The following is a 12,396-nucleotide window of genomic DNA, read 5'->3' as shown; positions in this document are numbered from 1 at the left end:
CTACAGCCGTTCCCCTCACGGCAATGCTAAGCCAGAAATCAGCCGTTCACCTCACGGTGACCAAGGAAATTGTAAGCGCGTCCTTTACTTGGAATCTATTCTTTTACATTGGCTTATGTGCCAGAAATGAGAACCCTTGGAGTTGCCTCATCACTAGGTGTGTACCATTACATACCAATTTTCCACTTGGATATAGAAGTTAGATCTACTTATCAGCTCTTAAAAAGCCTCAGGCCGGAGCAACAGAAGAGGCAAACACATGCTGGCTCTCCAGAGTGTTTAGAAGACTGTACATTGAATAAATGGGAGAACGTATTAAGGGCCTATGTCAACAGGGGACTTCCTTAGTGAAAGACTCATAGTTTAGATCTGTCCACATGATCAGGTGTTACCATTTTTTATATTTCCAGGATTGTCGTCATTTGAGGCCCCCTGACTTGGTTCAAAAGTGATTTCATAATGTCACTTCATTACATATGCAATTTCTGATTTGTTCTGTGGAAATCACATATGAACTAACTGCATGCAGATTTAAAAAATCAAAAGGTACTACAAGACAATGCCAGATTATGAAGATATCTTTCTTTCCTTAGAACTTGACCTTCTGAAGCAACAGGCTACAGTTTTGGAAACATAAATCAAGGCATTCTTCAGAACAACAAAAAAAAGGTAAATGATACCGTTCACTCTGAACGTTTGTCATATGTATTAGTTTGGGTATGCCACTGTATAAAAGATGCTGGATAGATTGGTCCTGGAAATCCATGTGAACTCTACACTCTACGCCCAGTACCCTTACCTTTTTTGTACGGTCCTTAGGTTCTGCTCACTATGCATCAGCATTCTACCAGAATATTGTGTCCCAACAAATTATCATTGCTATATACATATCTATATATATATATATATATTCACTGAAAAAACCATAGGTTTCAGGGGTGTTATAGTTAGCTGGACTTTTCACTTGTACAAAACCATTGAAATTCCCCCGTTATAGTTAGTTCAGCTAACTATAACTCGCGCGCCCGCAATGCACTGCTGATGACGTCACATATTACATCACTCATGACATGGTCAGTGACATCACTCATGACATCACTGATGACATCTCAAATGACATCACTGATGACATCATCCAGTGAATGTGTGTTTTTCTGAAAATTAAATATTTTTTATATATGTATATCTCAAGGTCGATGGAAGAATAAATGGGTATATAAGTGTCTAAATGGATGATTTGTTTTTGAAAAATTGATTGTGTAACTGACTGATTAAGTGTATCATAGTGAATACATGGCTTAGTGAGTAATGTTTAAATATGTAAATATCTGTATCAGTCTCTCACTTTGTGTATAAGTGGCTGCATGGGTTGGTGAGTAGCTACATGGGTGTCTATATAGGTTATTAGTTGGTTTTTTGAGTATCAGTCTGAGTGTCTGCATGGTTCGGTGGGGGGTATTACGTAGTGCATAGGTGCATGAATGAGTGACTCACTGTTTGTATGGGTTGAACACAGCATGTGTGCAGGACTGTATGGGTGGATGAGTGTGTGTATGGGTGTGTTAGTGAGTGAATGACTGTCTCAATAGTGTCTTTATGAGTAACTACATATGTTTTAAACTAGTATATGTGACTATTGGTGTATATATGTGAGTATATGTGAGAGTGAGAGATTGAAAGAGTTCCTGTATGAATAAGTATGTGTTTCTATAAGTGATTGTTTAAAAGACTAAGTATGTGTAAGTTTCCGTAGAAGTAAGTATGGTGGTGTGTGTATAACTGTATATGCAAGTAAATGTATGTTTGATTCTTTATTAGCATGAGTGACTATGTGTGTGAGTAACTCTATGGATGAGTGGCATTGTGTAACAGGATGTATAGGTGTATGAGTACATATGATGAGTGAGTAGATGTATGAGTGACTGTATAGGACTGTTGGTGAATGAGTGGATGTGTATGTGGATCTTAGAATTACTGAAGAGGTTGTTGTAACTGGTATTGGTATGTCCATTGTTTTGAAAATTTTAGTCTCTATTTTTGAATGTGTGTATCAAAGGTTATATTAGAGTGAGAGGAGGTCTGCCACTCTATCACAAGGATGATGTCATCAGTGATGTCATCAGTGATGTCATTTGAGATGTCATCAGTGATGTCATGAGTGATGTCACTGACCATGTCATGAGTGATGTAATATGTGACGTCATCAGCAGTGCATTGCGGGCGCGCGAGTTATAGTTAGCTGAACTAACTATAACGGGGGAATTTCAATGGTTTTGTACAAGTGAAAAGTCCAGCTAACTATAACACCCCTGAAACCTATGGTTTTTTCAGTGAATTTCTGAGGTTTTTTAAATGCTAATTCCTAACTATAACGTGCCTGAAACCTATGGTTTTTTCTGTGAATTTCAAAGGTTTTTTAAATGCTAATTTCTAACTATGCCTACAGAGATAGGACATGTGAAGAAAGAAGAAAAAATGCACAGAAAGAAACAAAAGAAGTGCAGAAAGAAGCAACAGAAGTCCTCAAATACGAAGATAAGTGCAGGAAGAAGGATAACGTGCAGAAAGAACAAAAAGAAGAGCAGAAAGAAGCCTTGTTGCAAAATCATCCTGTACCCTCAACTTTTTCAGACGGATACTGGTGGTAACTGAGTCTGACTAACCAGTCCTAGAGCCAGTGCTATGTTAAAAGACACTTAGAATACAGTGAAAACACCTACATACACTAGGGAACATTATGCGTTGGGGTCCCCCTGTGATTAGCATGACCTCCTCTGTAAGCCCCTAGTATATAATAGGGCATGGGGATTAAAACTACCTCTTAAAACAGGCCACAGGGCGTTTTTGCACACGTTAACTCAGGCCCCGTCCCCTCCATTCACCACTGTGTAAACACGCCCTGTGTCCATTTTTAGTTGGGAGATTAAGTTCATTTGAATCCTGAGGGTCCCTAGGGTCCAACTAGCCCACTAGGTACCTCCAGTAAGTGCCACAGAGCTGCGTTGCAGAGAGGTGCAAAAAGTGGCACGGCCTGGACCACCTCTCTGCAGTGCAGCTCAGTGGCGCTTACTGGAAGCACTTGGTGGGCTAGTTAGCCCCCAGGGGCCCTCAGTATTGAAGGGAAATTATATCCCCAATTTAAAACGTGCCATAGTGCGTGTTTGCACACATCACCTCAGGCCCCGTCCCCTCCCTTCACCACTGTGTAAACGCACCCTGTGGCTGTTCTAAGTTGAGAGATTTTAAGTCCCCTTGAATCCTAAGGGTCCCTAGGGTCAAACTAGACCACTAGGTACCTCCAGTAAGCGCCACAGAGCTGCGTTGCAGAGAGGTGTAAAAAGGGGCTTGGCCTCAGAACACCTAGCTGCAGCGCAGCTCCCTGGCGCATACTGGAGATGCCTGTTGGGGGCGCGTTTGCAGAGTGCTGCACGGAGGGGGCATGGCCTCCGGCACAATGCCAGTCTTTTATTTATTTTAGTTTTTTAAGAAGGGGGGCTGTTTGGTTCCCCTTCTTATTCTAATTTATTGGCCCTGATGACCCCATCCCCCAGGGCCAGTCTCCTAATTATATTTGTTTGACTCCAATCCCCAGGGCCGGCCACTGTTTTTTATTATTTTTAAAAAATATATATTCATAGACACACCTAGGACATGCTGGACAAACCGTACGTACCTATCACCATGACGATTTGCGTGATATTCATTAAAAGACGACTATGCATGCAATGAATCCACGTGGAATGTATTTACACCACTAGTGAAGCTCTGACATGTCTGATGCCCTACCGTGCCTAATCCTGGTAGACACCCTTGTCGTTTATTTATACAAACATGGGTAGCTATTGACGGGCACATTTAATACACATGCACACCAAGCCATTCAAAGGGGATTCGACAAAAATTCGACCAAAACTATGCAAGAAAACCCCCTCACGGTTAATAAAACACACATCCACTGCCGGATGTGTAATACTTTTTATTTTACTCTCTGGAAAGGGGACGAACATCACTTGAGAGTCACAGCGTGCTCCTGACAGAGCCCAATGCTGTGTTACACCCACCATTGCCTGCCGAGTGCCACAGACCTCTGTGTTGTATTCCACTAGCTAGTGCATATGCTATAACACTCTCTAGCCCATGTGCACTGTAACACCACCCAGTGAATATGTCATGCCACACTTGTCTTCGCACGGGTTATATTGCCCCATCTAACGTGCCTTTCTCGATGCCTATGTTATAACGCACAGTGCTATGCCATACATATTACAATCTGGGATCCATATCTTTGTCACAGTGCATATGCAACGTTACACTCCCCAGCACATATTTTATATTACAACTTTAGAGACTAGTTAGGTTACACAACACTGCCCTGTGCATATTACACTCCAAGGCGCATATCGCATAGCACGCGCTAGTGCCTGTGCTATCTCGCGCTCTCCAATGAATCTGTCATTGCGCACAATGTATTGCATATTATATTTCACGCCCGGTTCATCTTATATCACACTTTTTGGTGCATAGTTTATACCATACACTATATCTAGTTTTCATTTTCAATCGTGCTCTCAGGACTATGTTCTATATAACACTGTGTTCACCTACCCTTTTCACGGGCATTACATTTTGCGATAGGGGGTGGAGGGTCAGGGGGTGTTTCTGCCAAGTGAGCCCGGAGTCACAGTCACAAACGTCCTCTTCTTCCTGAATAAAAGTGAGATTATGCTGCATACTTGTTCATATTTTAAGTAGTTCGCACAGACACAATGTTTTAAAAACAATAAAGTTCCTAATACCCGCCTTCTCTGAACAGTTAGCTTGCTGCCCCATCCCCTTCCTCCCTATCCTCTGTTGTGTGAATCCATGGACTAGCCTCCTCCCTCCTGCCATGCATGGTCTGATGTGCTGCCACTGCCCTCAATTTAGTATGATGTACCAGTCCACTCCTCCTGCCCTCCATTGCCCAATTCTATGCCCCATCATTGACCTCCTGCTTAAACTCTGTGCTTAGTTTGCTGCCCCTATTCTCCTTCCCCCTGCCCTCCGATGTCTTTGTGCATGCCCCTGCTCCATCCTTTTTGCCCACCATGTCCCATGGACCTGCCACTCCTATCTACTCTGAGTGTTCTGTTGAGCTGCCACTCCCCTCCCACCTGCCTAGCATTGTCAGATGACTGTAACCTGTCCCTGCCACCTCCACCCTGCCTGTCCACATGCCATGCCCCTATCCTCTTCCTCCTGTCCTACATGGTCCATTGTACTGCCACACCCTTCTGCCCTCCCTGGTCTGTTGTGCTGCAACTGCTCCTCCTGCCTGCCCCGTGTGGTCTGTTGTGAGGTCCCTTCCCCTGAACTTTCTTGTCTGTGCACAGGTCCTGACCCTCCCTTCTATCCTCCATCGTCCTTTGTGCATGCCCCTCCACCCTCCTTCTTGCCCATCATAGCCATTGTGCTGCCACTAACCCTCCCACTTGCCATGCATGGTCTTCTGTGCTGCCATGGCCCCTCCCACCTTCCCTGTGTGGTCAGTTAGCTGCCCCTGACCCCCTCCCACCTTCCCTCCATGGTCTGTGTGTATGCCATCACAGTCTCACTGTTGCTCTTCATGGTGTGTCTTGCTTCTAGTGCCCATCCTGCCTGACCTCCATGGCTATCTTGCTGCTCCTGCCCTGCCCCCTTGCCCCCAGCCCTACTCCCTCCCTCCTGGCTTGTCTGTTCCATTGTAATGCCCCTGATCCGTCCCTCCTGCCCTTTATGGTCTGTTATGCTGCAGCTTTCTCTCCTGTCTGTCCATTATGGTCAGCTAGCTACCATTGCCTCTTGCCCCTCTGTTCTCTGTTGTCCATGTGCATGGTCCTGTCCCCTCCCTCTTGCTTTCTATGAATTTTTGTGCTGCACTCCCGTCCTGCATGCCCTGTGTGGTGTATTGTGCTGCTGCAAACCCTGATGCCTGCCCTGCAGGGTCAGTTTGGTGCACCTCTCCATGTCCCTCCTGTCCTCTGTTATCCAAGTCCATGTCCCTATCCCATTTCCTTCCATGATCCAATGTACCATACTTGCGAACATTTTGAACTTGGTAAGAGGGAGATTTTGAAAAAAAACTGGGGTATTGATTTTCCCCTTTGAGTTACATTGAAAAAGAGGATATTGTAGACAGGAGACAGATCAAATAAAGCCCATTTGAGCTTAAAAACATTGGACGCTTCCTGGCTGAATCGGGTCTGTTGGCATGTATGGTTGTATTACCATTGCCTCTTCCTTCTGCCCACAATGGTCTATTACATTGCCACAGCCTTGAAGGAGGGTAGATTTTGTATCACAGGGGGCCCCTGGCCCGTTCTGTCCACACCTGAAGTATGAGACCCTTGTCCTTGCCCTGCCAGCTGCATTTGTAGGCCGTATTAAATTGACCAGCGGGTCCTGTGTTGCTATATAATTATCCTGAGACATCCTTACCACTCAGCCAGCATAAAACCCCTGTGTAGGCCCTTCTGTTCAATATGTAGGCCTCTTTGTTAAATTGACCATAGCTCTGCAATTTTAGTGTATAGCAGTCTGAAGGCAGGTCTGCGAGGCCTTCTGATCCAAACTAGTAGCCACCACCCTACCCGAGTGCTCCGTGCTCGGTATCAAAGTTCAACATCCCCCTGAAGCTGTCGACATACAGTAGGCTGCATCCTGGACTGGTACTTGCTTCCTGGGCAGGTTTCCCGCTTTTAAGGAAGTGGCAACCGCAGAGCGTCAAGTTAGGAGAACTGAGGAGATTTTATACATGAATATATTGAATTCCCGTACAATACCCATTATTTTCTGCTTGCTCTATGGAACTTACGATAAGCGATTGGCCTGAGAGACTGACCTTTTCACCCAGTCCATTGTCAGCATTAAGTGGGTAAATGACGAAATGTCTGGTAAAATCTGCAGACGAAGCTTTTGGGTAGCATACGTAGGTAGATGTAGCGTGCAAAGGAGCCCACAAAATGATATAAAAAGGGAGCACCCACAGATATCGACGGACTACCTCGCCGTCTGTATGTAGGTTAACAGGCAGTGCAGGTTTTCCCCAAGAGCTGGGAGCTCTTGTCTTCCTTTGCTTAAAATGTCTTGCTCTGCTTTGCTTGAAGTATCTTATTCTATTTTACCTATATGAAATGTCATGTTATGTTTAACCATTGTTCTCTTTACTTTTGCATTTAAAAGATTTTGTATTGTAATTGCAGGAATGCTTGCTCTAAGAGTAAACGTGAGTGTTCCTAGGTAACATTTTCCTTGGTGTAACTTGTTTCTCATGATGCATTTATAGATGTGTTTTCTCTCTCTCTCTGTCAGTACATTAATTGAGATACAGAGAATATTATGACAGCTGTATGATTATCTGGATTCTGTATTTTGTACTTTATGTCTCTATTCTGCGGTTTCTTTGAAGTTGCATCTTCTCATTAAACTGCCATTGTATTCTGCCTCCAATTCCATGTCTCATATGTCTGTTTTCTTCATTTTTGGAGCAAGCGTTCCTAGGCACCCCGGCTCAAATTAAGGTGCCCCTTTTGTCCCTGACTCACTCTCCTGCTCAGTTCTGTGGTGGCTCCCGGGGATCTGGGGACCGCCCCTAGCTTCCTTGACCCGTAATAGATCTTCCCTCCAACAGCCTCTCTTGCAAGTCCTGTATTGTTGGTTTGTTGCCCCTGCCCCCCTTTCCACTGCCCTCCATAGTCTGTTGTGCTTCCACGGCCCTTCCTGCCTGCTCAGTGTAGTTAAATTGTTGCCTTTGCACCCTCCTACCTGCCTTCAATTTTCAGAGTCCGTGCCCCTGGCCTCTGCCTCTCAACAGTATCCTAATGAACAACTAGATTGCTAACATTCTATATTTATTACAAAAGTGTGGAACGCCTGACATCATCTTGATGTAATCAAAACTGTAATACCTAGAGCATTTCCTTTAGAAATTACATATATGAGAGGGTCTTATTGGCATCAAAATTATGGTTAGTGCTCTAAAAGACTAAAATAAGGACATATTTTCTGAGTTTTCAAATAGCGACAAAGCACTTTTAAATTATTTGTTATCTTTATGTTTTTTTATCCAGTTGACCACTTGATTAAATGTTGCACTTAGGGGAGAGGATGTGGTGTTACTTCCAGAACTGCAGACTTTGCAACTGGGGAACCAGGTTGAAGTTTCTGCTTCAGCTCGACATTCTGTGATTCTGGTCAAATCACTTAGTCTCCCCATGTCTACAACCAAAATGAATTTGTTCTTGTGTGATGTAACCAATGCTCATGTAAAGCACTCCAATACCTGACAAGTCTGCACTATATAACACTGCAAAAACACAAAATAATAAGTGTTTTGCACACTTCTGTTATTGGGCTATATTTGGGCTACATCTGGGTGATTTTGGGCTACATTTGGGCTCTTTTGTCTCCGGTGGCCATCTTGGGAGATTTATTTGTTATGAAGTTTCCTCATTTCCTCATGTACTGCAGTCTCCTCAGTAGGAAATGCTTTCAGTTTTTTACTTTGATTCCATCATGAAGGTATTCAGATATGTCACACATTTGCCATAAATTCTGAATGTTAGCACTCTAGTTGCTCATTAGATCACTGTAGTAAAACTACTGCACCATGGAAGTCTGCTCCTGGTATTAACCCCTTCGATGCTGCGCAGATTCCGCCGCTGTGCTGGCGGAATCTTGCGCGGGCGGGGTCATGACGGAATGGTTCCGTCATGAGCACAGCTCAACCGTGGGTCATGACGGAACCATTCCGTCATGAGCACCGAAGGGGTTAAAAGTGCATGTTTCAGTCTGCATGTCAGAATGTTTTAATGAAATAGAAGAGGATTTGAGAAGTCACTCAAAATGTGCCCTCATTTTCTTTCTTCAGCATTAATCATAATTTCTATGGCAAAATGAACCTCCTCATTGTGTTCCTTTTTAAATTAAATGTTTTAAGTGTTACCAGTTTATTCCAATCAAGATGGCTTCAGGTGTGCCATACTTTTGTCATAATGAAGACAGTAAGCGCTCTAGTTGTTTTTAAGAACATTCTGGGACATTCTGTCATTGGGCTATACTTGGGCTACATCTGGGTGATATTTGGGCTACATTTGGGCTCTTTTGTCTCTGGTGGCCATCTTGGGAGACTTATTTGTTATGAAGTTTCCTAATTTCCTCATTTACTGCAGTCTCCTCAGTAGGAAATACTTTCAGTTTTTTACTTTGATTCCATCAAGAAGGCATTCAGATGTGTCACACATTTGCCATAAATTCAGAATGTTAGCACTCTTTTTGCTCATTAGATCACTGTAGTAAAGCTACTGCTCACCAGGGAAAACTGCTGCTGGTATTGAAAGTGCATGTTTCAGTCTGCATGTCAGAATTTTTTAATGAAATAGAAGAGGATTTGAGAAGTCACTCAAAATGTGCCCTAATTTTTCTTTCTGCAGCACTAATCATACTTTTTATGGAAAAATGAACCCCCTCATTGTGTTCCTTTTTAAATTAAATGTTTTAAGAGTTACCACTTTAATCCAAGCAAGATGGCTTCAGGTGTGCCATACGTTTATCATAAGTAGGACTGTTAGCGCTCTAGTAGTTCTTTGGAACACTCTGGGAAGCTGCAGTAGAACACAAAGGAATCAACTGACAGTCTCTGCCCTTGTTGGATGTACATGTTTTACTGAGAATGTCAGACTTCATTCTCACATGACTGAGAAAGATAATGTGAATTTACAGAAAATAAGCTCTCAGTTTAGCCTATAGATCACCTTCCAAACCTCTGTGGTAAAAGCATGAGAAAATATTTTTCTCTCAATCATGATATCCCAGCAGAAGGCTTTTTCACATGGTGAAATCACCTTAGAACATACCACAATTCCTAAAATGAGTATGGTACCATCAACAAATGATTTATAATGTAACTAAAGTCTTAAAACCTTCTATTAACTGCAATGCTTTTTAATGAGGTGCTATCATGTATATTGGTCCCAAGATGGCTGCCAACACTTCTTGGATGAAGTGCTGACAGCCAATCAGATCTCAGGATGAGATGTGTGGTTAGGCTCCGCCCACATATATATATGCTTTTAAATGCTATTTTCTCAGGAAATACTGAACAGATTTACACCAGACCTGCAAAAGGCACTTCCTTGACCTTATGGCTACCTCTCTGCCAAATTTCAAGTAATTCTGTTCAGCCGTTCGGGGTGTAGCTGTGTCTAAAGGTCCTATGGAAAAATGCATGGGGAAAACGCGTTTTGGGGCCCCCCCTTTTTTCTCAGCCCCTGCTTGACGAATCCCCCCGAGACTTTCAGGGTAGGAGCGGAGCGTAGCGCCCCACCTATTTTGAAAATTTCGCGAGGATTCGTCGACCGGCGCCAAAGTTATTCCAAATAGAATGTTGCGGATTTCCTATGGAAACAGGGTCCTAACTATAACTACCTACTGGCGACCGCCAGTAGGTAATATATATATATATATATATATATATATATATATATATATATATATATATATATATATATATATATATATATATATATTCACTGAAAAAACCATAGGTTTCACACATGTTTTAGTTAGCTGGACATTTTACTCGTAAAAAACCATTGAAATTCCCCCGTTATAGTTAGTGCAGGCAACTATAACTCACGCGACCGCAATCCTCTGCTGATGCTAATACTGTATTTAGACACTTATTTGCCCATGTCTTCTTCCATTAAATTTTAGCTATACATATATTGCAAATATTTTTTTTTCATAAAGACACATATGTCATCAGCAGAGGATTGCGGTCGCGTGAGTTATAGTTGCCTGCACTAACTATAACGGGGGAATTTCAATGGTTTTTTACGAGTGAAATGTCCAGCTAACTAAAACATGTGTGAAACCTATGGTTTTTTCAGTGAATTTGCAAGGTTTTCTAAATGCTAATTCCTAACTATAACGTGTGTGAAACCTATGGTTTTTTCAGTGAATTCGTATGGTTTTTTAAATGCTAAGTTACTTTACGCCGTTCGTGGCGTGCGCGCCCACTTCACGCAGTTCGTTCCGTGCGCGCACGGTGCGCTTCGCGCACCGGGCGCCCACTTTACGCAGTTAGAGCCGTGCACGCATGGTGGGCACGCGGTGCGCTACACGCACCACGTGCCCACGTTAGGCTGGATGGGCCATGTACGCACGATGCGCTTCGCGCTCCGTCCGCACACGGAGGACATATTATGCACTTCGTTGTGAAAGGTTAACTAATACATGTTCAGGTATGTTATATGCCATGCACAAAGTGTGGATGGTTTGTTTTTTTAATGTATTTTTTACCGTACGCGTACGGTAAGCGTAATCGGCATTTTTTCCCCCCCAAAAAATTTATTTTTTGGCCTTGGGGGTTCGTTGGGGACTCCCTAACCATGTCTAGGTGGTTAGGAGCTGTCTAGCCTGCCCCTTTTCATGTTATCCAACTTTGTTTTTCCTCCCCCCCTCAGAGTGCGAGAGAGAAAATGGCGGCCGACACTTCCTGGTTTCGACTGATTCGAATGTTTACTAAGCTCTAACAGCCAATCAGAATCGCGTACGGTAAGCTTACCGTAAGCGCACGGTAAGCGCACGGTAAGCTGCCACAGATATATATATTGATTTAAATGCTATTTTCTCAGGACCTACTGAACAGATTTACACCAGACCTACAAAAGGCACTTCCTTGACCTGTAGACTACCTCTCTGCCAAATTTCAAGTAACTCTGTTCAGCCGTTCGGGCTGTAGCTGTGTCTAAAGGTCCTATGGAAAAATGAATGGGGAAAACGCGTTTTGGGACCCCCCTTTTTTCTCAGCCCCCGCTTGACGAATCCCCCCGAGACTTTCAGGGTAGGAGCGGAGCATAGCGCCCCATTAGTTTTGAAAATTTCGCGAGGATTCGTCGACCGTCGCCAAAGTTATTCCAAATAGAATGTTGCGGATTTCCTATGGAAACAGGGTCCTAACTATAACTATCTACTGGCGACCGCCAGTAGATAATATATATATATATATATATATATATAGATATATATATATATATTATCTACTGGCGGTCGCCAGTAGATAGTTATAGTTACAACCTAGTTTCCATAGGAAATCTCAAAGTTCTATTTTGAATAACTTTGGCGCCGGTTGACGAATCCTCGCGAAATTTTCAAAACTAATGGGGCGCTCCGTTCAGCTCCTACCCTGAAAGTCTCGGGGTGATTCGTCAAGCGGGGGCCGAGAAAAAAGGGGGGTCCCAAAACGCGTTTTCCCCATGCATTTTTCCATAGGACCTTTAGACACAGCTACAGCCAGAACGTCTGAACAGAATTACTTGAAATTTGGCAAAGAGGTAGTCCTCAGGTCAGGCATGTGCCTTTTGCATATATGGTGTA

General features: G+C 43.3%; 1 protein-coding gene across 1 annotated transcript in view; it reads left to right on the top strand.

The window, feature by feature from the left end:
• Positions 1–12,396, top strand: part of LOC146867374 (uncharacterized) — a 196,720-nt gene that overhangs the window by 111,768 nt on the left and 72,556 nt on the right. Inside the window, exon 11 of the mRNA XM_085604594.1 lies at positions 594–669. Within this exon, the coding sequence (XP_085460720.1) occupies positions 594–637 (44 nt within the window). The 3' untranslated portion in view covers positions 638–669. The remainder of the gene's footprint in view (positions 1–593; positions 670–12,396) is intronic.

This window comes from Triturus cristatus, chromosome 1_2 (assembly GCF_964204655.1).
Source record: "Triturus cristatus chromosome 1_2, aTriCri1.1, whole genome shotgun sequence".
NCBI lineage: Eukaryota > Metazoa > Chordata > Amphibia > Caudata > Salamandridae > Triturus > Triturus cristatus.
Note: the sequence above shows the minus strand (reverse complement) of the source record. Positions and strands in the feature narration are given on the sequence as shown.